Source organism: Gadus morhua, chromosome 2, assembly GCF_902167405.1.
Source record: "Gadus morhua chromosome 2, gadMor3.0, whole genome shotgun sequence".
NCBI lineage: Eukaryota > Metazoa > Chordata > Actinopteri > Gadiformes > Gadidae > Gadus > Gadus morhua.
Genome location: NC_044049.1, coordinates 3,251,701 through 3,278,026, shown reverse-complemented (window position 1 = coordinate 3,278,026; position 26,326 = coordinate 3,251,701). Strand labels below are relative to the sequence as shown.

At 43.8% G+C, this 26,326-nt stretch overlaps 2 protein-coding genes across 8 annotated transcripts; one reads left to right on the top strand and one right to left on the bottom strand.

The window, feature by feature from the left end:
* Positions 1-6,298: 6,298 nt before the first annotated feature.
* On the top strand, positions 6,299-25,708 carry LOC115530992 (plexin domain-containing protein 1). 7 transcript variants are annotated; one of them, XM_030339964.1, is made up of 22 exons: positions 6,299-6,362; positions 7,334-7,418; positions 7,505-7,640; positions 7,751-7,896; positions 7,999-8,110; positions 8,349-8,585; positions 8,779-8,929; positions 9,134-10,616; positions 18,809-18,847; positions 20,198-20,313; positions 22,397-22,554; positions 22,842-22,985; positions 23,110-23,179; positions 23,278-23,400; positions 23,493-23,611; positions 23,817-23,916; positions 24,012-24,107; positions 24,258-24,339; positions 24,470-24,527; positions 24,634-24,751; positions 25,020-25,171; positions 25,386-25,708. In XM_030339964.1, the coding sequence occupies exons 11-22, from the start codon at positions 22,540-22,542 to the stop codon at positions 25,497-25,499; spliced, it is 1,191 nt and encodes a 396-aa protein (XP_030195824.1). In that variant the 5' UTR covers positions 6,299-6,362; positions 7,334-7,418; positions 7,505-7,640; positions 7,751-7,896; positions 7,999-8,110; positions 8,349-8,585; positions 8,779-8,929; positions 9,134-10,616; positions 18,809-18,847; positions 20,198-20,313; positions 22,397-22,539; the 3' UTR covers positions 25,500-25,708. The 7 variants fall into 7 exon arrangements, with proteins under 7 accessions (XP_030195824.1, XP_030195805.1, XP_030195834.1 ...); XM_030339945.1 differs by lacking the exon at positions 20,198-20,313; XM_030339954.1 differs by lacking the exons at positions 6,299-6,362; positions 20,198-20,313 and adding an exon at positions 7,128-7,251.
* Positions 13,354-17,398, bottom strand: LOC115531014 (ER lumen protein-retaining receptor 2). Its single transcript, XM_030339991.1, has 5 exons — positions 16,724-17,398; positions 15,668-15,768; positions 15,424-15,582; positions 15,029-15,281; positions 13,354-14,602 (listed from the first exon to the last, which is right to left on the bottom strand). The coding sequence occupies exons 1-5, from the start codon at positions 16,812-16,814 to the stop codon at positions 14,568-14,570; spliced, it is 639 nt and encodes a 212-aa protein (XP_030195851.1). The 5' UTR covers positions 16,815-17,398; the 3' UTR covers positions 13,354-14,567.
* Positions 25,709-26,326: the final 618 nt, after the last annotated feature.

Sequence of the window (26,326 nt, the reverse complement as noted above, 5' to 3'; positions counted from 1 at the left end):
ACTTGGGGGTTGGCTTTGTGTAGTACAGGCGCTTTTACACGCCCCCCCCCCCCCCCCCACACTGCTGACCCTCTGACCGGCACATCCAAGCGAAGCAAAGCAGCGTCTCGACAACAAGCAGGCTGACGGTTGCCAGGCCCTGTGCCTTTTGACGGGCAGGGTTCTCCGGAGACACTGGCCTCCACACCGGACAGCTGTGAGCCACGTAGTCCCGGGATCCAGCTTCAAAGGGAGGAACAGAGGGGGAGGGAGGAGAGGAAGAGGGAGGGAGAGAGGGGGGAGGGAAACAGGGGGGGGGGGGGGTAGAGAGAGAGGGGAGAGAGTGAGAGAGGGGGGACAGGGGGTAGGGAGAGAGAGGAGGGGGGATAGAGAGGAGGGGAGAGAAGGAGAGAGAAGAGAGGGAGGAGGCAGAGGGAGGAGGTGGGAGAGAGGGGGGAGGGAGAGAGAGGGGGGAAGAGAGAGAGGGGAGAGAGGGGCGGGGGAGAGAGAGGAGGGGGGGATTAGAGAGACAGAGGAGAGATAGGAGAGAGTGGGAGAGTAGAGAAAGGGGGAGAGTAGAGATGGGAGAGAGTGAGAGCGGGAGGAGGGGGAGAGGGAGAGAGGCAGAGGGGAGAGGAGAGAGGGAGAGGAAGGAGAAGGGGAGAGAGATGGGGAGAGAGGGATGAGGGGAAGATTGAGAATGGAGAAAGTGAGAGTGTCGAAGTACAACGAAGGAGAACATCTGTACAGGATCTCAGGTGTTTCCTCGTATAACGTCACGGATACGAACACCGCTGAAAGCTGGGGGGCTTTCCGACAGCCGGGGAGAACCCCCCCCCCCCCAGGATCAGCTGCTGCTCACACGGCTACGATGACGCTGGTTCTCACCATCGATTTCTGCTGTTTCGATTTGCATCAGTGCAGCGTACGTAAAGTCATTCGAGATTTAAAAGTCTTTCATCCCATTCTTCTCGCCTCCACCCCTCATCGCAGCTCCTGATTAGTTTTCCCAATCGCAGGGGGGGGGGGGGGGGGGGGGTTCAGCGACAGGTCCTCAATCAGACTCCGGTTACCGTCGCTCTGAGCAGCTGCACGCGGGCTGCTGACGAGCCTTACCGCGGTTTTCACACCCCGGCGTGTGAAATTGATTTGTGATAAATAGGAGTAAGGACACAGTGCGGGCCGGGCCGTAACAAGCCGCCACCACCAATAGGGTGATAGGGTTCCCCTACCCCGGTGTCATTTATTGCCGGGTCATTTGTTTCAATTGGATTTGACAAATTGAAAAGAAAATTAACACGTGGCCCCAGAGAAACGAATGACAGCCAGGTGTTCACTCGCATACAAGGTGATTGTATGTGACAGGGAATTTTTGACCCCTGTTCCTCTTACATAGATACAGATGCATGTGAAAAGAACATGTGTGACTGAATGTAGGCATGTGTGCGTCTGTGTGTGATGGCTACACATGGATGTGCAACAGGGGTTCTTAAGATCAAGTCACCCTTGAACGGATTCAGTTACTGAAAAGCATATCAACGATAATACCATAACGGCCCTTTACAGCCGACAAAAAGAGATGAGAGTCACCATCAAATAAAAGCTTAATGCAACAGCTATTAATAAATGAGCAGCCATCTCCTTTTATGTGAGCTGAAGGATGCGTTTCACCAGTCTGCACCCCGGGGCGGCCGCGGGATGGGTGTTGCCGGTGTTGTTTAATAACAATAGGAGACTTCATTCCACCGGGAGTGTCCTCAGCCAACAGAGTCAGCCCTTATCTGATGCTGTTGAAAAGGGCTTTACAAGCAGCAGCTCTATCACTGTCTGGGGAGCGCGCTGCAGAGGGTAATGCTTCGGGGCGGCAGTGATTTTATGGCCAGAGCTTTATTTTACATTTTACAATGGGTTGGGGATCTGTGGCGTTTGGTTTGGCTTGCACTCCAAACACATTAAAATGCCTCCAGAGTGTACCTTTTTTTTTTTTTTTTAATTTTAACAGATACGCCATTCAAGTTCATCAACTAGATATGTTTCGAGATAAATATCCGGCCATCCCTCAGGGATAAAATACGAAAAACCAAAGCGATTTGTACAAATGGATTGTAGTGTAAAGTTATCTGGTAAACCGTTTGACTACCTCCAAATGGAGTTGAACTGTACATGGAGAAGAATAGACGGGTATATTTGTTTGAATTGTGCTGACTCCCGCTATGAAATCAAGTGTTTAACGAGCACTGTTTGAAACAGCGGTCCCTTGTACTGGACATTACAAACTGATGTTAACATGGGCTTATCCGTTGTCCTTGTATGTTGTCTCTGTTGTCTCGTTGTCTCCATGCTCTGTGACAGTGGACCACGTAAACGGACACACACACGCACACACACACACACACACACACACACACACACACACACACACACACACACACACACACACACACACACACACACACACACACACACACACAAACAAAAACTCCTAGAGCACACACACACACACACACACACACACACACACACACACACACACACACACACACACACACACACACACACACACACACACACACACACACACACACACACACACACACACACACACAGGTGTGCAGTTTAGCCAGGTTGTGTTCCTTGCACATTAATCTACAACTTCCAAGCTAAGTTCACCGAGTTTGTTGTATTTAACAGTCGAGCGAGTACGCTACTCTGTTTCCCTTCCACTCAAAACAAAGCTCAGCCTTTGCTCAATACCAAGGAGAAAGATTAATTAAAATAGCCCATAGCTGAAGGGCGCATATAAGTTGCAGTCTACACTCGAATCAATTTCTCTCTCCTCCTTCCCTCTTCACACAATGCAACAACAACAAAGACACACCATGTTATTTTACGCAATATAATCACTCGCGGTTATGTGCATACATTCATGTAACAAAGGATTATAATTGAGTCATTTTGGAAGACAGGAAGGCCAGCCATTCCTTCTCTTCCGAGCAAAAGCTTACAAAATGTTGGCCTCTTTCGCAGCGTTGAGGATGCCTGAAATCAAGGCTAAAATCGAATGTTGGAAATTATATTTTGACCATTTAATAAATATAAATATATCTATCATAGGCTTTGTCTTTATACAAAAGTGTGTTTGTGTGTGTGTTTGCATGCGTGTGCGTCCGTGCGTGCGTGCGTGCGTGCGTGCGTGCGTGTGTGTGCGTGTGTGTGTGTGTGTGTGTGTGTGTGTGTGTGTGTGTGTGTGTGTGTGTGTGTGTGTGTGTGTGTGTGTGTGTGTGTGTGCGCGTGAGTGCGTGCATGTGTGTGTGTATTTGGCCACTCCCAGCTCCAACACATCCGAAAGTTTACTGATAATGACACCATGGTTGACGGCCTGAACTCCAGCGCCACGAGACGCCTACAGAGGGGAGAGGAAGCGAGCACCTCCTGACATCTGGGTCCATCGGTCCATACGACGGACCACACGGCCTCAGCAGAACTAAGGAGCTGATGGTGGAGGGGGGGGGGGCCTTTATGTCCAGAATTGTAATGAAACACCCCTGCTGCAAACTGAGTATCCAGGCTAGACCCAGACTAGACCCAGTCCGGAATCCAAGTCCCAGTCTGGGATCAAGTCCAATTCTTACCCATCCAGTGGCAGGAAATAAGAATGCTGAACTGATGATATTTATTTTGGTCGTAGTTCCATATTTTAGCCCCATTGCACAGGCATATATACTCGGAATACAAGTTGGAGTCGATCAGGAATTATTAAAGAATTTTTGGGGGGTTGATTACATTTACAATACATTTTCAATCAAGAAAAAAATCTATGTTTAAATGGTTGAGACCAAAAACATGTGGCTGATTATTGTTTCTCACTCCAGATAAATAGTATGAAGTACTTGAACCCGATTCAGGGGCGTTGGACGACCTTGACGGACAGACTTCATAGTGATCCCAAGGTTAGTAGAAAATATTACTTATAATTGGCAGGGATTTATTCATCCCTGCCCATTCCTTCTTAATTGTGCTGGATACTTTATGTAAATATCAGATACCGTCCAATCCAATTACGTGGTAATAAAAAGTATTCTGAAAAATAGCATCACTCTCTAGTAAGGCTGCCCAGTCATAAGAGAGATAGCTCGCCCTCTTGTGGTCAACATGAGTAACATATCTTTCATGGAACCACTTCAACATGGTGTACCGATGGTTTTGCATTCCTTCTGTTCCTGAGCAGATATTCAAAATCCATGGTTCGTTACCTATTGGACTGTTCTAAGTGTATGACCTGATCACCAGTGTCATGACTGCAGTGAGTTGTGTTGTCTTCGGCATCTGATCTGAACTATCTACAAATGTTGCATTAATTTCATGGAAGGTCCGATGTGTATTTTTTAATTGTGTCTTTTTTTTTCATTACCTTTGTCTTGTCTTCGTTTGTCAGTTAGATGCATGGTTCTCCCATCTATCTATCATTCTATCACTCTATCGTCCATTTATCTTCCAGCCACCCAGTAGAGGTTTGTCATGTTACATATGATTCCCTAAGCGTGTGTGTGTGTGTGTGCGTGTGTGTGTGTGTGTGTGCGTGCGTGCGTGCGTGCGTGCGTGCGTGCGTGCGTGCGTGCGCGCGCGCGTGCGTGCGTGTTTAAATTCTTATTCAAATAAATAAACCAGAGTTTATCATCAATAAATTATTTATTTCATAAAATGTTTGCACAACCTCCCAACCGAAGTCCTCTTCAGGGCAAGGAAAAACTCCCCAAAGCGGGAAGAAACCTTGAGAAGGAACGCAGAAGAGGAATCCCTCCTTCCAGGGATTGTTGGGAGCCTAAAAGGGAGGAAACAAGGAAATAAAATCTTACCTTCTCGAGCTGGTTGGGCCTTTTTCGCGGGGTACCACTAGCGTGGAAGATGGGTTTACTAGGTGAAAACCATGTAATAAACGTATTCACCCAGTACTCTGTAACAGAGGCCCCGGCACGCACCACGCGGCACTCTACTTCCACGCTCGCGCCCCCGGCTAAGTATCCCAACGAGTATCCGATTTTATTCGGTCAAACTTATCATCCACTCTAATGGATGTGGAGGTTTTACGTTCAGATACTACTAAGTACACTAAGGGTGTCGCCATCACGATCATCACAAAACAAACATAATATTTTAATTTGAACTATACCTGCAACAACAACTTCATTTGTATCAAACTAAAATAATTAATAAGCAGATTTTTTTTTTATAACCGATTAAATTATTGATTATTCTTTATTTCATAAATTATAATTTCATAAACTGCGCCGCGGAGCATGCTGGGAAAGCACGCTGCACGTCGCATAGCAACCGCGCAAAATACATTTGTAATCTAGCTACGCGAATAGTAGCCACAGAGAACAGTAATAAAGAAAATGCTAGGGCAGGTATTTCTAGAGCGGGCCCCTGCAGTTGTTTCAAAGACTGCAGAGCTGCCATCTCTCACGGTTTCATCGTGTGACACACTCTTTGGCCTGTTTACACACGCACACACGCCACACATCCAAATGATCATGGCAAAAATATGCATAAATAAAATCCGATCTCCAGCCGAGACGCGTTCGTTCCTTTCTAACTCCCCGACGGTAGATGGCGCTGATGAGCGCCACTGAACCCTATGTCCTGCACCCATCTATGCTGCATCCAAAGTTAGCGACAGAAGAAGAGTTAGACATCGGGAGAAACTAGTTTGTAATCACGAAAAGCGAAACTTTTTATTTTATTTAAAGAACCAGCCAAGTGAAAAAAGACAGACAAACACATTGACAGAACAGAGAGAACAGCCAGAACCACTGATAGAAACAACAGAAAACAGACAGAGGAGCAACACACGGGACAGAGAGAGCAGGAGACGGGTCAGCGAGAGCAACAGACAGGACAGACTGACAAACAGGCAGACTGGGAGCAACAGACAGGACAAATAGAAGCACATGCAGAGGAGCAACAGACAGGACAAATAGAAGCGCATGCAGAGGAGCAAAAGACAGGACAAATAGAAGCGCATGCAGAGGAGATGGAAGAAGACACAGAGAGACAAACAGAAGAGACTCACTCCCCCAATCCTACAGCAGGGCCAGAAGAGTCGTGCTCTGGCTGGAGCAGCAACATATAGATCCATTTTCAAAAATGAGTGGACCTTTTCATGGCCATTTATTACCAGAAGGACCCTCATCACGCACTACTGGTGTGCAGTGTGCCGTTTTGAAAACTCCTGTTGCCACCAGGGTGTGACAGATGTAGTGCGCCACATAAAAACCAAAGGCCACCAAGAAAAGAAACGGGCTCTCCAGTCCTCAGCCACCATATCACAATATGCAATGCCCATTCCCTCTGTTGGGGGCATGTCTGCACAAGATGCTAAGGTATGATATGTGTAATGGTCCTGGTAAAGGTTGTCAAGAGTTTTGTGTTATAGTTGATCACGGTAAAGTCATGGTTGATAGTTCTGACTAATTTGTGGTTTGTATATCAGTGTAGTACAGTAGAGTTTTCTTAATTTGAGATCTAAGTTGCTGAATGTGTTTTTTACCTGTAGCCTATTATTGCAGGTTTCCATTTGAAATAAACTATGGTCTTTTGGGTTAGGGCTAATATTTTTTTATTTGACCCTCAGCCCTTAAAGAAAGGCTGAGGTCAAAATGACAGCTGGGTTGGTTGTTCACAACGTCCCCCTAGCCTTTGCGGACCACCTAGGGCCTCTCCTAAAATAATGTACAGGTGTGCCAGGACAAAGTCGTCCTGCATTACCAATGGAGCAATAGCGCCATATTTCACACAGGAGCTTGTGAAGGAGATGAAAAAAGCCCCCTTTACCCTTGGTATTTCCCAAACTATTTGAGATTTTTCTCCTCTGCAAAACATTTGCTTTGTGTATTTTTAAATATCTAACAACATGAAAATCTGTATTATTCTAACTTGTCATAGGAGTGGCAAAGATTAACCCGCTTACTGTCCGGGTCTTCATGGGCAGCAAAGTTGTCCACCAGTTCTTGAATATGTGCACAAACAACTGGGATGAGATGTGGGAAAGCAAGTGAGATCTTCACCAAAATGAACACCGCCTTAGAGGAGCATGACATCCCTTGGGAGAACTGCATTGGTTTCTCAGTCGACAATGCAGCTGTGAACGTTGGATCACGTAATTCCATTGCCTCCAGGGTCCTCCAGAAGCATCTCAACACCTATATTCATGGTTGTCCTTGTCATGTGGCACATAACACCGCCAAAGCTGCAGGAGTGGGATTTTTTAAAGTGAGTTAAGGTCTTTACATGTAACTTGTTCCTAATTGCATGCATTGACTGATTATGTTATCATTTGATTAATGCATTGCAGGTATCCCATTTTGATTTGGAGGACATGATGGTGGACATCGGTTACTGGTTCAAGGGTAGCACAAATCGGAAAGGATACCCGACAGGTATGCATGTTTGATACTATTAAGTATAATATTGAAATGTTGAGCTGTAGGAAAATATATGATATGGAATTAAATGTCTGGAACAGAGTTTTGTGAGCTCCATGAAGTGGAGTACATGGAGGTCCTCATCCGTGTCTCGGTTCGTTGGCTAAGCCTTTGAACGTTGTTTGACCAGGATCCTCAGACTTTATGAACCTCTGGCCAGCTACTTCAAATCTGCTGGTATGGTCATCATTTATCTATTTCGTTATGCAGCAACTACATGGATTGTTGGTCACATACTTGTATTATTGATAACCTCTTGTTTTGTGTTATTTATTGATTGATTGAAGATGAAAATCCGGCCAGGTTCAAGAGGCTTGTGCAGACGTTCACTGACCCCATGACAGAAGTGTACCTGCTGTTCTTTCAAGCCACCGTACCAACTTTCACTACTTTCAACTTGCTTCGGTCATCAATATTTATGTTATATGATGAGGTGGGATTGGATTTTGCTGGTTTTCTATTGTGTCTCTTGCTGATTTCTGCAGGGATCTTCTAAAACATGTATCACCTACTATTTTGTAAATGTCTGTTATAGATGGTGAAATTTGTACGCAAGCTTTGTTCAAAGTTCATTGTTCCAGCAGCTCTGCAGGGTCTTGAGGAGCCTGGTGATATTGCCTTTGAAGAGAAGGCAAACCATTTACCAGGTTAGTGCTTGACTATTATTATGATGAAACACTGTGATATGTGATACATAACATGTGATATTTAGCCTTGTACCTAGCATTTTGTCACTTCATGAGTAGAAACCTAGTTAGGTGTGTGGTAGTCCTTCCATTAACAGTGGGCTTCTGGTTGGATTTCTTGCCCTATGTGTCTAGCTGGTATTGCAGCATCAGCATGTTAAACCATTTATGTTAACATGGTATGCTGTATCTCTAACAGGAAGAAAGTTGCACATTGGGTTCACACAACCAGGGCTAAACTCAACAGACTACTTGACGAGGGTGACATCACACCACAGCAGGGGGATTCATTCCATGAAGCTGTGTTATGTTTCCGGACAAGTGCTGTGGACTATGCACTAAAGAAGCTGCCACTGAAAGAGCCACGGCTCAAACATTCAACATTTGTAGATGTACGGCAGAGGGCTGAAAGAGATGTCCTGTACTTTGTTGAAAGGTTAGTTTTTGTCCTCTAATTATTGTCTATCATCTTAGCTAAAATACCCTGCTTGTTATGATGATATATGTTTACTCCTAAACTGCACATGAGCTATTCTTATATGGCTTCTCCTCAAAGATGCGTATGAACTGCCGCTGGTTGATTACAATATACCTAAAACGTAACAACTTGTAACTACTTTCATAAATAGGTTTCCCCATCTCCTCCCATACCATGGTCCAGAGGAGCATGACCTTCTGGGTGAGGGGTTTCTAAGTTATCAGACCATGCCAATGATATCCCTGTAGGACGAAACTGAAATGGAAAGCTTCTGGGCTGAAATGGCAACCCGGAAACATAAGGTAAACAATTAATCTTTTGTGTTTCCTTTTGGCAGGTGTGGCTTGGCTGTGTTGCTATAAAATTGTCACATGCGTATATTGTCATGCATTTTGCAAATTTTGCATATTGTGTGTGTGTGTGTGTGTGTGTGTGTGTGGATCAACCTACAGTATACTTACAGTATTAATCAATAAAAAAATCAAGGTATGTTTTTCCATTGACAGCCTAGCATTGGAGGGCACCCTGTCCTCAATAATGACCATAAAGATGGCCGACCTGGAGCCCTTTTTCAAATGGGAGCCCCCCTCGGATGTCATCAAGGCCTCCAAGAAGGCCACAGCCACAGGCCAGTATAACCGTGCCCACAGATCATAGACAAGGACTAGCTTCTGATCTGCATCCGATACTGATGACCTCATTTTTTGTTATTTTGTAATGCGTTCATCTGTTTTATTGCTTTATTGCTGTTTAAGCACTTCAAGCACTTCATATGTTGCACTTTATTTGTTTCTAATGGACCATGTGGTGGGAGGCTTTGAATGACGAATAATTTATCTCCCTAACTAATCTTGTCGTTTTTGGCTGAACATAAATCATCAAGTGCTCTTAAGAATACAATTATTCACAATATAGGTTAGGTTTCAGTTCAGAATTTGTTTAATACCATTGTTGTGATCAAAATATCATTGAACCTACCTAGGTCAAATCTTAAACACTGGTCTATGAAAACGGCTATATTGTGGCACATAGGCAGTCATTTAGGCACAACAATAGTTTTCTGGTTTATTGTTCAACTCCAGACTAGGCCCCTACAAGTCCTAAAGCCAAACATGAATCAGAATATGTTCAGGTATTGCACATCTTTAGCAGACCACCCAAAAATCCACTAAAATGCAGGAAATCACATCTACTTTATCCAAAATGTCCTGGTGGTTGACCTTCACAGCTTCACAGAATGTAACCAATTTTGTCCATCTCCAGTGAGCTGCCCCTATGAACGGCTTTGGGCCTCCCCACAAACCACCAAAATGCTGGGTACAACATGGGTTCAACATCCAATTAATTAAAATTCTCTAAAATCTGAGCCACCAACTTGTGCGGCTGCGTTGTCTGGGGTAATTTTGGTTACCCCCGACAAAATCGTACTCCAGGTTTTTTTGAAAAGTTGGCAGCGCTGAAGACTGCTAGTGCTAAGGCGAGTAAGTTGCCTTAGCAGTAGATATGAGAACACTAGTGGCCCTGGTGAAGAGCGGATTTAATGATTATAACCGTTTAAATTATTGTATTATTCATCGAAGGGTCAGATGGTTCTGCCTGCCATACATCCAGAGACTCCAGTGCTTGGTTCAAAGGCTGATAAGCTGGAGCCACAGCCCTCAGCTCGCTGTGAAGTTCACGTTGAGGTGAACGGTGTCTGACAGCCTTTCTGTCATACACAGGCAAAGGTCTGAGGTTGTATGAGCACTCTCCCTCATCACAGGAGGTGCTGGAATCTGACTTGGTGGCTTCTCTGGGCTGAACTTCTCTCTTTGTGGCTTCTTCTCCACACCAGAATCACGTTGCTCATGGCTGACTGGCAAGTCACTGACGAGAGGGCAAGAGGAGGTTGCGGTAGAGAACCCGGAGGGTTCGGTCGGCTGTTTCTGCTTGGACACGATAAACTGGACCGTCTCCTAGTGACACAGTGGATCTTCCCTTCCCAGTAAGGTGAGGTGGTGATCTACTACAACAAGGTCGTACTCGAGTCATAGCCTCCTTTACTGGGATCGAGGTGCATGTGGTCGATAGAAAGCAACTCAAAGGGGGCACTGGTTGTGATTGAGCCAATTGGTTCTTTCTCATTAACAGCAGGTCGTTTTTGTGTATGAAAACAGTTAACAATTATGTTATGCAGTTATGCAATTAACCGCTAAAACCAGAAAATGGGAGGGGGGTACTGTTTTATAAAACAAGCCATTTTCTATACCTTTTTCTTGTCTACCTTTTGTCAGTTAGATGCATGGTTCTCCCATCTATCCACTCTATTGTCCATTTCTCTGTCCAAGTGGGGGTTGGTCATGTTACATTTGATTCCCTGATAGAGCTTTTGTGTGTGTGTGTGTGTGTGTGTGTGTGTGTGTGTGTGTGTGTGTGTGTGTGTGTGTGTGTGTGTGTGTGGGTGTGTGGGTGGGTGGGTGGGTTTAAATTCTTATTCAAATAAATAAACCAGAGTTTATCGTCAAAAAAATATTTATTTCATAAAATGTTTGCACAACCTCCCAACCGAAGTCCTCTTCAGGGCAAGGAAAAACTCCCCAAAGCGGGAAGAAACCTTGAGAAGGAACGCAGAAGAGGAATCCCTCCTTCCAGGGATTGTTGGGAGCCTAAAAGGGAGGAAACAAAGAAATAAAATCGTACCTTCTCGAGCTGGTTGGGCCTTTTGCGCGGGGTACCACTAGCGTGGAAGATGGGTTTACTGGGTGAAAACCATGTAATAAACGTATTCACCCAGTACTCTGTAACAGAGGCCCCGGCACGCACCACGCGGCACTCTACTTCTACGCTCGCGCCCCCTGCCAAGTATCCCAACAAGTGTCCGATTTCATTCGGTCAAACTTATCCAGACTGCTACAGCATAGCGCATCGCCCAGATGGATTTGGAGGCTTAGTGTTCAGATACTACTAAGTACACTAAGGGTGTCGCCACCACGATCCTCACAAAACAAACATAATATTTTATTTCCAACTATAACTGCAACAACAACCTCATTTATAGTAAACTAAAATAATTAATACGCAGATTTAATTTTTTATAACCGATTAAATTATTGATTATTCTTTATTTCATTAAATTATAATTTCATAAACTGCGCCGCGGAGCATGCTGGGAAAGCACGCTGCAGGTCGCATAGCAACCGCGCATTTGCCGGTGTTACACCGAATTCTGCGACCCGTCGAAATATTTGACCCCAGAGGGAGCTGTTGCACATTTTCCTCAACATGCACGAGTTTGAAGCTAGACTCGGAATGGGTACATTCGTTTTGTGACACCGGGCAATACTTTCTTTCTTGAAAGCGTCTTACTGACTGTAGCGTCTTATGGGGAAATAAGCAACTGGCTGGTGATTGACCGTACTAAACACGGTATCATTCAAGACATGACCTGACCATAAGTCCAGAAACCAATACATTTGTAATCTAGCTACGTGAATAGTAGCCACAGAGAACAGTAATAAAGAAATGCTAGGGCAGGTATTTCTAGGGCGGGCCCCTGCAGTTGTTGCCAAGACTGCTAGTGCTAAGTCGAGTAAACTGCCTTAGCAGTAGATATGGCAACACTAATGACCCTGTTGAAGAGCGGATTTAATGATTGGAACCGTTTAAATTATTGAATTATTCTTTATTTTTTTATAACTTCATAAACTCCGCCGCAGGGAATGCTGGGAAAGCATGTACCGCCGCGCATACCAACGGCGCATTTACTGGTTCGCTCATAGCAACCGCATGAGCGAACATATGTTTTTGCTTGCAGATGACGTCCAACAAGTAAACGTACACTTATAATTATTTATGTTAGAGACAATGAAGAATAACATTGTGCTTAACATTCACATTGAGTTAGCAGCCTTCACCGGTTATCAGCATTTAAACTGCAAGTTAGCATTTATTATTATTTAAAAAAAGCAGTCCTAGCATCACTGAAAGCCCAGGGTCTTCAGATAAACTGGTAAAAAAAATTGGCCTCGTATATATGACCTTGATTATTGATTAAAAATACAACCTTATACTTGACGTGTTACTTGGTGTTTGTCTGTAACTTTGACTGCACCCCCTCAACTTAAGATATATCTTAAGCTCACTTAAGTTGCCATTAAAAGATGTCCAGACTAAACCAAACCGCTTGTCCATCGTAACGTTGACTGTCAAGCACACTGGGGATGTAGAACAGTGTTTTAGTGGAAGTCTAAAAATCTGCTGTAAAAATACTGTATTTGTTCAACCAAGACATGACCTGTACATTAATCAAGAAGCCAATACATTTGTAATCTAGTTACAAGAATAGTAGCCACAGAGAAATTCTAGAGCAGATACATCTACTGTAGAGTGGGCCCCTGCAGATGTTCATGCAAAGACTGCTAAGGAGTTTAAGTTGCCTTAGCAGTAGTGATGGCAACACTAGTGGCCCTGTTGAAGCGCAGATTTGATTGTACATGAGTCTTTATTTTCATATTATTTACATACATATTTTTTCCCAGGCTGAGCCGTTCGCTCGTACATCGGAGTGCCACTCTTGTATGAAACTCTGACAATTCTTTTAAGTCACGCACCTCCATCAAAGTCAAGGTACCACATGGCAGAATGCAGAGCTGGTTAACCCTTTTAGCTGATTACCCACCCCCCCCCCCCTGACAAGACGGACTGCATAATGTGATGATGCTTTACTTATTCACAATAGAAACCCAGCCAATTTTTTCTCATAAATCTTTAATGAAGGTGATGCCATGCAAAAAAAGGACAAAATGTTGAAATGGTTCTTAAGGAATAACTGCATTTTTGATGGAGGCTGTGGAATAATAAATGAAGCACTGACGAAATCGAGCTGAAATTTACCCATGTAAACATACGATCAACACCATTTTAAAATGTTAGGTCAATCAAATGTCCAGGTGTTTACTTGCCGTACAATCAGTTGAACAAGAGCTGAAAATACTCAATAAACGAAGGACATAAGAGACATGGCACTATTGAATTATGAATGATAGATTAACTAGGGCCAGGCATTTTCTTTGTTGCTGTGCAATAGCTCTTAATGTTTGTGCTCTTAACCTCTGGAATCTAATCAATCGCATTAAACCGTTTGCAATAATAATAATAATTTCTAAGATAACTAACGTTTTGTAGGATTAATAAGTAACTGGAGTTACATTTTGAAGCGAAGACTTTCAATGAAAGACAGTTATCACAAATTATGTGATGCACTAAGTGGCACAATCCAAGTTGGAACCCCAAATTACAAAATATTTGATTATGACAATAAAAACCATGTGCCTATAAAAATTTACTCAGTGATTTCAGATTTTTACAAAATGGATATGTAGCATTAATGCATTATAACAACATTTTAAAAATAAGCTACAAAATGATAAATCCATAGTAGTGTTTATGGATAACAAAATGGATAACCAAACAATATGCCATACAGACAGAAAATCATCACTAGCCTATAGTAAAAAATAAATACAAAAACTCTGGAAATGGGACATTAATCTTTATCAGGCACCGAAAAGCATTATTCTGATCTTACTAAGACTGTACACTTATGCATTTCATTGTTGAAAAAGGTATTCATCTTGGAGTCGACCCTATTTGTGACCTTTTAAAAAAAAGTATACATCTTGCGTGTACAAAAAAAGCTTTCCTCCTATTTGAACAGCAATGGAAAGGGGGTTAAGGCGAAAAAGCTCAACACAGAAATCCAGAAGGGTGAGGTGTTGACCTGGGACGATCTTTGTTCAGCTCTTCTGCTTGTTGCCATTTCACCAGTTCCATCAATAATGCTCCAGATGTTCCCGCCTCCGTCGGCTCCCTAACTCAGAGAACCTCCAGTGGGTGGTGTTCCAGGATGTCATCTCCACAGGCCCTGAGTGTGCTGGGAGCTGCCATCAACTGAAGTCCTCCTTACGCTGGCAGGCTCAGCTTCTTCCCCTTCAACACTGGGGATGGCACATTTTAGAACTGGTTAATATTCATATTGAATGGCAATCATGGCGAATGAGTGTAGGTACTGGTTGCGTTATCTAGTATTCCACCCCTTAAACTGCATAATACTGGTCCTAACTTGGATTCTAAATGGCCAAACTCTCCAGTGTTATGGATCAGGTAGGAACCAGTGCATTTGCAGTCTCTCCCTCAGTGACCATCTTTCTCTCACTGTGTATGTCTGTCTTGTCTCTCTCTCTCACTGTGTATGTCTATCTCTCTGTGTGTCTGTATGTCTGTCTGTCTCTCTCTGTGTCTCTCTCTCCCTGTGTGTGTCTGTCTGTCTCTCTCTTAGTGTCTTTCTGTCTGTGTGTCTCTCTATCTATCTATCTATCTATCTATCTATCTATGTACATATTAGGCCACAGACAACAGCTTACCTTTGGTGAAGTACAAGTAGAAGAAGTCACAGTAGAGGATTGTCTGGACAACACCAGCGACAATCGCAATCATGTCAAAGAAGCCCTCGAAGTAGAAACGCCAGATCCAGTTGAAGAGGTACAGGGTCCGGTAGAGGCCCAGGCAGAACAGGTAGTGGGTGGTAATGGTCTCTGCCTCGCCCGTCTTGCTGATCATGAACAGCTGTGGCAGGATGGCCACAGACTCCAAGTAGATGGAGAAGGTCCACAGGATCTGATGGGATAGTAAAAGTGATGGAGTTCAAAGAGTGGTAATGTTGGTCGTGTTTTAAAGAGATGGTGATGCTTTAAAAAGATACAACTTGATAGCTCAATCTGTCTGAAGCTTCCTTTACATACAAGACATGACGACAAACCTCAAGTAGAGAGAAGTCATGGTTGATGAGTACGGAAAGCCCTCCGATGGGAACAACCAAGAACTCCACTCTGAAGCTGTCATGGTTGCCGTCGTATGTGGCCTTGAACTTCATGTAGATCAGGTAGACAGTGGCAAAGGCACAGCCAATGTAGATCATCTGGGGAAAAGGGACACAACATCAAGTATTCTATTTTTTTTTACTTTCAGTAGCTCGGGTCAATAGATGTCCTTAAGGCACTTACCTTCATGCTTGTGTTGTATAGGGAGATGAAGGAGGTTAGGAGATCCAGGTATCGCGTGGTAAACACCAATGCAAACAGAATCTGACTCTTTCCAGAGATACCTGAAGACGAGTGCAACGGATCAACAGTTGAGAGAGCGATATTATTAGGTTGTTATTAAGTCAAGATCCACTGCACGTCAAAAATCGGACATAAGCAATAGCATGAGCAAACTTTTTACATCATATTAGAAATCCATTTAAGGTGCGCTTCAGTTTGACGTATCCCCTGAGTAGGTTTGATATCCCGCTTTAGGAGATAATAGACTTCGGTGAGGCTAAAGGTCTGCTTGTATGCTCAGATAGCGATCGGTGACACAATGACAAGTTGAGGAGGTTGCTTTATGTTGACCAAGGTCGTTTTTATAACGATACGGACACCAAAGGGATAGCTACAGACTCTTATTGTGGTGACAGTGATTGCTGTTGTCGGGAGGCTGCGATTCTTCCGTAGCGCATTCTAGATCGCCACGTCAGACGTCCAACCGAAAAAAAAATACTGATCACAGAAGTTAGCGTTAACCTTAACAGATACGTGGACGATCGCACATCCAACACTGTTAACCAGCGAAACGTTACTCCATCCGCTGATTACGCAGTCAAACGACGTGATCACATGGGTTTTAAACACAGAACGATGGCTGGGCTTGGTGATTGCAACGCTTAGCAATAGCCACCTAGCCCAATCCTAGCTAGCTAGCTATCAAGCTAGTGTATAGTTAACAGACTGGTGTATGAGCATGCACAATGCTCTCCATACAGCCAGCCTCTGTATGCAGCTCTGATTCATTGCCACTGTGCAAAGTACCTAATGCTTAGTCTGAATAAAGCATTCTATGTACGAAGGTCGAATATGTGATGTGACTGTCACTAGGATGCATCTCTCCGCGGTTAGCATGCTCATCCAAATGAATGGGAAACCAACTATTGACGTCCGCGTAAACTATCCACAGTAAGAGATGGCTGTTAGCCAAGGCAGGTATACACATCTTAACCGTAGGGTCAACTAGTAGATTACCTGCACACGATCTGGTCTTCCATATCTTAAGCAACAAGATGATGATAGCAGCCAGATGAGAGAGGTCCCCCGTTAGTCTGAAGATGTTCATCGTTGCGGATTAAAATAGTTATCCCCTTTGCCGGATGTCCTCTTCGGGTGTGGAAACGTGTTTATTCCAGCCAAAACTAAACACACAACTTTACCCTACCCGAAAAAGTCGGCGGCCACAGCAGTGCATTTGGTTAAAAATATGGCGAGAAGAAGGGTCGACGTGGAAGGGGGCGTGTCTACACCCGGGGAGGCGTGCCTACACCCGGAGAGCGGCTCTGATTGGCCAGACCAGCCCTCCGCCGAGCGCTCGTCTTTGCACTTGTGTGTTCTTGGTGGAGCAGGACTTTGTTCTCAGTACACTATCGTATCTTTTACCATCTCCAATGCCGAATGTGACCGCTTACGGTATTTACGTACTAATTGCCGTACATTTTAAAAAAATTAAAGAGGGTCGAAGCTCAAATTATGTCCATTTTCAAATCCGACCCAATTGAGTTAAGGTGTGGCAAGGATAGTACAATAACAATGCATATGTGTATCAACAGTTGTGGGCACCTAATGCTTTCGACCACGTTGACCACTGTTGTAGCTGCTTTGCCACGCCTTTGTTGAGCTAGTCTGGTGGAAGAAACCACCTCTGAACCTCCGAAGTCATGCGTAATGATTCTGCCCAAATAAGGGTTTCCTATCCCTCGCCAGACTACTGAAAACATAGTGGCACAAAATGATTGGATACAACATCCAATGCAAGCACTCCCTAATTAACCTGGGATATTTCAAATTATAGATACATATAGATTATTCTTAAAAACGGAATCCTTTTAAGTAAGAAATAAGGAAACTGGAAAACCAGACTTGCAAGAAAAAATATTATTTGGATGTGAATATTTATTTCACATGGCAGCAGAAGTAAATGCCCTGTAAATATCAAGGATTAAAGGGCTGAGAATTTTAGAGAAGACAAGGAATGCGGAAATCCATTGTAACTAAGTATAATGACAATAAAGACACAACTATTATAAAGAAAACATTATAAATAAAGAGCTTGGATCCGAAAGAGCCGTCAACTGGATCGCACCAAGCCGAGCCAAACAATCTGACTCACTGGAAAGCAGGGGAATACCCATCACTTCCCGATCAAAACAAACCGGGAAGTTGTGTTCCTCATTTGTTTAACTTATTTGAATACACTCTCATGTCACCAGTAGATTGCTCTATTGTGCACTGTTTTCATGGTCATGATTTAACATTATTCCCGGTAAAAAATAGCAAATCTAGTAAAAAGATCTAAGCACTGACTGGCTGCAGGAGGCAGTGGAGCCAACCACAGTTCTGGTTAAGTTCGTTTTTCATTGTCTTACTGGTTGTTAAAGACACCAAGAACAACTTTGTACATCCAAAAAAAGAAAGCGACTAATGTAATTCAGGCATTAAAATACTTAATTTGTGTGTTATACTTTGTGAGTTTGGGAGTAGGCTAATGGAATGAATGGAGTTTTGAATAAATACAAGCTGGCCCTAGTTCAATGCTTTGCATCACTAGTTTATAACCGTATACCATAAACCCCATAAGATATGAAAGTTATTTTCGTTAACAGTTTTACTGCCATTCTGTGCCTGCACGGAAGGGGGCACCCCCATGCTATCCATACAGGATTTAAAACATAACATTGTGGGAGACCTAAGGGTTTAACTGCAAAAACAAAGAAAATAAAAACAACCAAAGTAACCAAGAATGTACCAGCAATAACAACTTTTTTTTTAGCTGCCACTGTCTCGCCAGCTGATCCATCTGTTTTTGTAATCACCAAGGCAATGAAGGGTGGTAAGAGGAGAGAGGAGGAGAGAGACTAATAGTGAGTGAGTGAGTCTGTAGACAGAAGAAGAGGGATGTGGAGACAGCAAGAGAGCGAGAGGGAAAGATAGAAGTGAGATTCAGAGGCGACGCCTTGGACTTGGGAAGAGAAGGCAGGGGGAATATATTCAGGATTGGGTTTTGCTTGCTGCTGGACATGTATTTCAGATGGGTTACACTGGTGCTCTGCATTGCAGGAGTGAAGGTGGACAGAGTTTGGGCCAAACTGCAGACAGGTGAGCGTTCTTTCCCCCTCTTATATGTGATACCTATGTCTTATCCTTTGATAGTGCCAAGTCAACCTCCAGCAGTTCTCACCATGCTCAGTCTGAGAAAGGGTGGACATGTTTGGGTTATGAGAAACAATGTCTAGACCAGTGGTTCTCAACTGGGTCTTTAATTCACGACCATACAATTATAACAAACTATTCACATATAGTGCAGTGATCAACAATGCCTTCCTGTTATGTTAAAAACATTGTGCAAACAAAATGCTGCAACGATTTGGGCTAAATTCAATGAAATAGAAGCTATTGCAACAGGTCTTAATTCATGGGCTTCTTTCTGAAGATGAGGTTTGATATGCTCTGCGACCCACTACAAATTACTTCGTAATCCATCATTTGATAATTAGTGATCTAGACGGTATTGAGCTGGTAAAGGTTGCACAACAAGTCACTGATATCTGCCATATCTGTTTCCCCCCTTAGCAACATAAACTGGACATGGGCATCAGACAGAAAAGTATTTAGATTGGAAAAACATTTATTTCAGATCCAAAAAAAGAGAATGACCGCGGCGCAGACCATTTTTTCTAAAAATACAAATCTTAGTGTACTCTGTGATTTGTTGTGGCTCCCCCATGCATCTCGGTTGATTCAACCAGTTTAGCCTCATGCCACTGTCCAACGGACCGTGAGGCCAAAACCGAACAGAATAATTGATGCTCCGATTGTAAATGTTGTGTAGGCAGTTATGCATGTAAATGTAATGAAAATCCTCCAGTTTAATGCAAGACAAACCGCAGGAATTTTTATTGAGCGAGTGACATAGCTAACAATACAGTCTACCATTAAAAATAAAAAAAAGTGACTCCACAAGCATGTGCTGGACTCTAATCATCCAGCCACAGAGCCACATTCATCAGACTTAAATTTAGAAGGGGACAGTTTATTTTCCTTCTTTGACTCCAAGCAAGACAAGGATCTGTGACAATCCATATCAGCTGGTATCAACTCGACAGAGACTTAGGTTGAACAAAGTTTAGTCCAACTTCACTTGACAGGGTGCTTGAGCGTTCATGCCACATTCATAGCCCTAATGTACTGTACTCCAGCAGTGCAGAGGTAAACAACTGTGTGCTCCAGATACTTCCTAACCCTTATCCCATGCCATGAGATCACAGGTGTCCAGCCATAATAGCTATGGTTAGTTCCTTATTTATACGTTTAGAATTAAAATAATACACAACCAGGCACATTCAGTTCAACGCCATGTAGTTTCCTTTTCCAAATCTTCGTGCTCTTGTGTTATACTGTGTTCACTATCCTTGCGTCTTATTTATTTTGTCTCTTTCTACCATGTAGTCCACTTGCAGCTTTCCTACCAGACCATAAAAACACAGAGCCCCATGGGACCAGAATAAGTTGTGTGGCAGGTGACGACCTCAGCTCTGACGTCTGAAGAACAATTCTAAGCACTGGTATCCGTTACTCATAATGTCGAACATAGGACTTTTTTTCCCCCTAATGTTTACTTCAAAGCATGGAACACGTCATTACTTTTTCATTTTCAATTCTCTGGATTAGCATCCTCCGTAGAAACATACCATTTTGGGAGTGGCAAAAAGTTTTTCTGCCATGATCGATTACATTTATGAAAAAAAACCTCATGTAATGTTTTCTTTTATTTGATGGAAACTCCCCTGGTTATCAAAACAATATTCTCATGCTCTCACAACTGGATTCCTGGAACTGTAAAAACAGTCATGATTTCCATTGTTTCTCCTCACAAAGTCTCAATCTATGTACGGTATCTCGCCCCTAGTGATTAGCAGTCACCTCAGCAATCAGCCCATGGATCTATATTGAATTTAAACAGTCCTGTGCATCTGGGTCATGGCCCTGGGGCAGAGCCAGCTCAAACAGCCTCACAGGAAAGGGTGTGTCCTCTCTTCTGCTGACCGCTCTCAGAAAAAAACTCTAGAAAATGTTGTGGTCAGGTACGAGACTACTTTTCTCAACCAGAAGGTTTGCTCTTTATGTCTTTGCAAGACACCAATTCCTTCTTGCCTCTATGGACTTCTTTTCATTCAATTACACAGCTTTGCTTTTATTAAATCAGGATTAGGTATTTTTGGTTAGCCTTCATAACCAGATTCCTGTTTTGAATATGGAAGCTTTTGTTTGTGCCCTTGTTACAGGATACAACCAGTTCAGCCCATTCCTACTGAAATTGACATTCAGTTTAGGAGCTGCAAACATGCTGCGGCATCTCCTGCTTGAGTTTATTAGTGTAGGGAAGCACATAATATCTAAACATTGTTGGCTCCACATGGCGCTACAGTCAGTGCGTTTACGTCAGCCTAGCCCCATGGGCCACGTTGGCTCCGTGAACATGTTCATACATGTTGCATGAACACACGCAGTCAAGAGTCTGCAGTCAACTGTTGGTGGTGGTGATGACAATGTGAGGCCCATACGGAGCTAAAGCTAGCCCACCACAGCTAGGTGATAAACAGACCGGTTTAAAAACACCGTTTGCGACCATGCCTTCAGCAACACAATACAAACGGGCAAACATGGTCTATTTTTTATCCCGTCGAAAGCCATAGATTGCACGTTCTTTCCGCCAAAACAGTTATAAATCCAACGAGTTTGCATGACATTAACCTTTGAAGTCGAGTCGTTCGACTAAATCGCGTTTGTGAATCGGACCTTGCCATGTTTCGCAAGGTTGAGTCACATATCAATGCATTGGCAAATAAGAAATTTAAAACAGACGGACGATCTTCACAATAAAACGATTGTTTGAGCGTGGGCTGATCTGGACAGATCGAGGAGATGATCAGCCAGAATGCACCCTGCTCAGGTTGCTCTGCTCACGGTGATCAATCCCGCAGAAACGACTAGAGCAGCAGAGACCAACTCTTCGCGGCAGCCAAGCTGACCACGGCTGGTTTCTAGTGTTTCTGACGAGAAAACGGAGCATGACGGGGTGATGTTCCACGCTTTTTTGTATTTTTAGACCATTACGTTTCCATCAACGGTGGACGACAACCTCCTGTAGTTCACTGAAAGCGGGAGGTGAAAACAGCAAACTGTGGATGTGCAGAAGGCTCTCAACAATTAGGGTTAGAAGAAACACCCCGCGCAAAATGCTTGAAATGTCAGGGTTTATATGCGACACGTGACGTCACATCACCGCTTTACCGTACTATTTTGAAATTGGCGAAAGACAATATTTTGAATAGTAGTAAATATCCTAATATAGGGCTACCCTATGTCGGACTATAAGAAAAAAAATAAACAACGTATAAAATGGTTAGCACCAGTTGGAAGAACTATTTGGAACCATAAGAGGACATTTGAAATGATCATCTTGAAAATTTGGCGAGACTTAAAATACCTCCTCAGTTGCATATACAGGTGTATGCCGTCTCGTCAAACTCCTATTGGTTGTCCAGTTGTATGACGTCCTGGAGTTCACTCAGGAATATTATACAGTAGGCCTATATATGTACATTTTGAGGGCGACATCATGTGTTCTTGTTTTGCTCTGAACAGATAGCGCTTCCATTGGTGTCGAACAATGGTCGGACGATGCAGCCGGAGAAGCCTCCAAAGTCCAGAGCTCAGCACAAGGTGGAGAAAGGAAGAGCAGGGAGGTCCATGCGGGAGATCTTACCATAGACACCCTACCCGACAACATGACACACTTGGTGGTGAGCCTTCAATAACAACGGGTCTGCGTTACTGCTGCTGTTTGTAGATGTTTTTAACGTCTATGCCGAAGTTGTTTAAATTAAGTTTATTAGAAGCGAAACTCTGCCTCCTTCTGGAAGGTGTGTGCTGCGTCACTTGGACTGGAGTCAAGAAATGTAATGGATTTAGCATTCCTTGTAAACAAAAGTTATTGGATCCACTTGTCCTCCCCTCAACCAGGGGAATTTTTATCCATTCCACTTTGGTTTTAATAAGCTTCCTCTTTGTGCTTCTCCCTCTTCGAAAGGAGGACTCTCGTAACTACTACACACAGCGTAGCTTCGGCCCTGACGACCGGCGCGCTGGTGCATTCTGGGTAGATATGGATGACCTGCAGCACGGCCAAGTTAGAATGCACGGGCTCCTGTCAAACACACACAAGCAGGCAGCGGTGAGTGAAACACAAGCACACAACAAGTCTGATCGGACAGCAAACGGTTGGCTATTTTGCACTCTTACTGAATGCCTGCCGTCGTTCTTTATTCCTCCATCCCCATGTGACCTCGTCCCTCCAGAGGGTGGCCCTGTCGTTTCCCTTCCCCTTCTACGGACATTACCTGAAGCAGATCACCATAGCAACAGGAGGTACCTCTTTGTCTCTATTCACAGGGGTTGTGGAGTCGGCGCCCCTGAGAGAAGGAGGCTTGAGGTATTAACGTCATTACGTCTTTGAACCTTTTCAGGCTTTATTTTCATGGGGGACGTCACTCACCGTATGCTGACCGCCACGCAGTATGTCGCCCCACTGATGGCTAACTTCGACCCCAGCTCCGCCAAAGAGTCCACTGTGCAGTACCTGGACAACGGTGACCTATTGCTCCACGTTTAGGAATTTGGATTGATGCTTTGTCAGAAACTATTCATGACCTTTGACCCTTGGCTTGTGTCGTCCAACCAGGTGAAGTGTTTGTGGTACAGTGGGAGCGCGTCAGGCTTCACGGTAGAGATTCAGAGGGGGAATTCACCTTCCAGGCCGCTCTGTACAGATCAGGAACCATCACCTTCAGCTACAGAGATGTAAGCCTCATCTCTGCTATGTAATCCCATCATCCGTCCCCACGCTGTTCACAGTCCCTAGTTCTCGGTTCCGACCCCCACACTATGTCCTCTGATCATCACTGCCCAAGCTGTTAGCTGCTAGTTTTCTTTGGGATTGTCAGCAAAGTTTGGCAAAGCTCAGACTTTTTTAATTTGATTCACTTTACATTTCCATGTACTTCAGATTCCCTTGTCCGTAGAGCAGATCATCTCAGGTCAGCATCCAGTGAAGGCAGGTCTGTCTGATGCTTTCATGGTCGTGAAGCCATCATCTAAGACTGCAGGTCAGTTGTGGCTTTTCCCTGCCCTCCATTTTAGCCATCCAATGAGCGCAAATATCTGGATGTTAATCATTTTATGAACTTTATTTCTACTGTAGATGCAAGACAACGCACAATCTATGAGTACCATCGGGTTCAAATAGACACAGCAAAGATCACAAACAATTGTGCCTTTGAGTTTACTGCACTGCCAAGTAAGAGAAATCATACTAGTTTTCATGCAAATAAAAAGTGATGAAATCAATGTGAGGGTTTAATACCTTGCCTTGACTGTTTATCCTCTCTCTCCCTCCCTCTCTCCCCCCCCCCCCTCTCTCTCTGTCTCTCTCTCACTCTCTCTCCAGGTTGCCTTCAACATAACAGCTGTGTACTATGCTTGTCAGCCAATCAAACCCTTGGCTGTAAATGGTGCCATGTGCTACAAAGGTTATTGGGACAGCCCTGCACGCAAACATTGAAACACTTTAACACACACAAATATGTAGACACAAACACAGCAACACGCACATTATACATGCAAACTGCTGACAGATGACTTCATGCTCATCTGTCCTAGATGTTCGGATGGCATGGACCGACACAGACAGGAGTGGCTGGATTATGCTTGTTCAGAGGTGGTGCAGCTTTTCATTCTGTGTTACATTTACACACTTTAACACTCAGACGGTACTAATAAACCAAAGAATATAATTCCATTTCTGCGATGTTGTTCTTCGACAGAAGGACGACATCAGATGTGAGGACTACTCCAGAGGGGAGACTGAGGCCTCGCTCCGTCCTTCTTCCAAGCCAGACCGCGCCACGACCGGCCCGATTCTACACGACTGTAAAAGTAACGGTGCGGTTCTGTTTTATCCAAGAAATTTGTCGTCGATTTATTTCAATAAAAAATAAATATATATTTATGACACAAATGCTCAAATTGTTTCAGTATCTGATAAAGCTGCTATGCTTACCAGTGTATGGTTAGTCTCAGCTGTATACACACGCATAAGTAATGGGAAAAGCCTTCAAGATCAACAGAGTGTTGTCAACTCTTGCTTAATTACAAGTCATCATCATTTGCTAACAATATTTGGACCATGTGCGATGCTTTCCAATTCCAGACGTGAAGTCGGCTATTCCAAAGAACACAAACCGGTTCGCTAGCGCAGGCGCTACGGCAGGCGTCGTAGCGGGCGTTGCTTTGCTCCTGGCTCTGCTGGTGCTGGCTCTGTTCTTGCATCGTCACCCTACCCCCTCCCACCACCTCCGTCAGGTGGGTAGAGACCAAATTCAACACCTGCACAGGAATATAACGGACAGATGAGGGTTGTGTTAGGTGACCAGACATCCCCGTTTTCCTTTCAGAAATCTGGTCCCCTTAGGGTGGTCCGCAACTTCCTGAATGTTGTGTTGTGTTGTTTAGAGATCACATCCCACAAAAAGAGATTGAGTTCTTTCTCATCCATGCATCAATTTCTGCATTTCAGCAACGCAAGAACTACTGGCCATCCCTGAAGTTCCACAAGCAAGGACTTCAGCCTGGTTACACCGAAATGGAGGGAAACCACGACCGAGAGATCATTGTGGAGAATGGGTCATAATGAGAGGCCAGATATCATCACAGGGAAACAACCTCAATTTAATGGGGAAATATGATGTTGTAAAATGTGGTATCCCAAACCTATTAAATCCTAGTCTACAGATATCAAATTATTGTTTGATTAAAATGTATTTGAGATCCTTACTGTTTAATGGTGCTACTACTTGGGTTCCATTTTTTCTATGTCAATAAAGAAAAAGATCTAACAGACTGCTTTTAAATATGCTGACTTCCCGACATTGTAACTGACAAAACATATTAGAAAATGTATTAGTGTGTGACAGATTAAGAGACAATGGTCGAATGGCATCTCATTCACTCTTGCTTATTACTAATGACCACTTTAAGATTTGAACAGTATGTGTATATGAAGAGTGAATAGAGCCATCACAATGGGACGGGCCTTGTATCTCTACATCCAGCAGATGTCGCCATAACCAAATACATCATGATCTCACCTCGCATAGGACTGAGGCAGATTGAAATGAACGTGGCAGATTGATTATTATACGTAAATGTGACATGCGTGTTATGTGAAACATTCCGACTCATGTTATTATTCATAAGAGTCCAAAACGGTGGCCCCAATCTCCAATCGAGCGGGTTTCGCCAACGCACGAACCTCGTCGCCCCTTTCAGACACATCCCTGTTCATCAACAATTCTGTCATTAACGCCTTTTCTACAGAAAACACACCCAAAATTACAACCCTTGTTTAAAAACGGGAAACATCGACGAGCGTTATAAAAACACACGGAAAGTTTTATGAGACCTTAAACCGTGGTGGCAAAAAGCGAACCTCCCCCATCGACCGTACCCATCCTCCCT

Bases quoted from the DNA above. Each gene is read 5' to 3' on its own strand.
- LOC115531014 (XM_030339991.1), bottom strand. From the start codon at position 16,814: ATGAACATCTTCAGACTAACGGGGGACCTCTCTCATCTGGCTGCTATC. The intron at 15,282-15,423 runs GTTTGTCGTCAT...CTATCCCATCAG, and splicing joins ATGACTTCTCTCTACTTGAG to ATCCTGTGGACCTTCTCCAT. The intron at 14,603-15,028 runs GTAAGCTGTTGT...TGCCATCCCCAG, and splicing joins CTACTTGTACTTCACCAAAG to TGTTGAAGGGGAAGAAGCTG.
- LOC115530992 (XM_030339917.1), top strand. From the start codon at position 16,849: ATGTCCTCTTCGGGTGTGGAAACGTGTTTATTCCAGCCAAAACTAAAC. The intron at 17,162-18,808 runs GTATTTACGTAC...TCTGCATTGCAG, and splicing joins GCCGAATGTGACCGCTTACG to GAGTGAAGGTGGACAGAGTT. The intron at 22,986-23,109 runs GTGAGTGAAACA...TCGTCCCTCCAG, and splicing joins ACACACACAAGCAGGCAGCG to AGGGTGGCCCTGTCGTTTCC.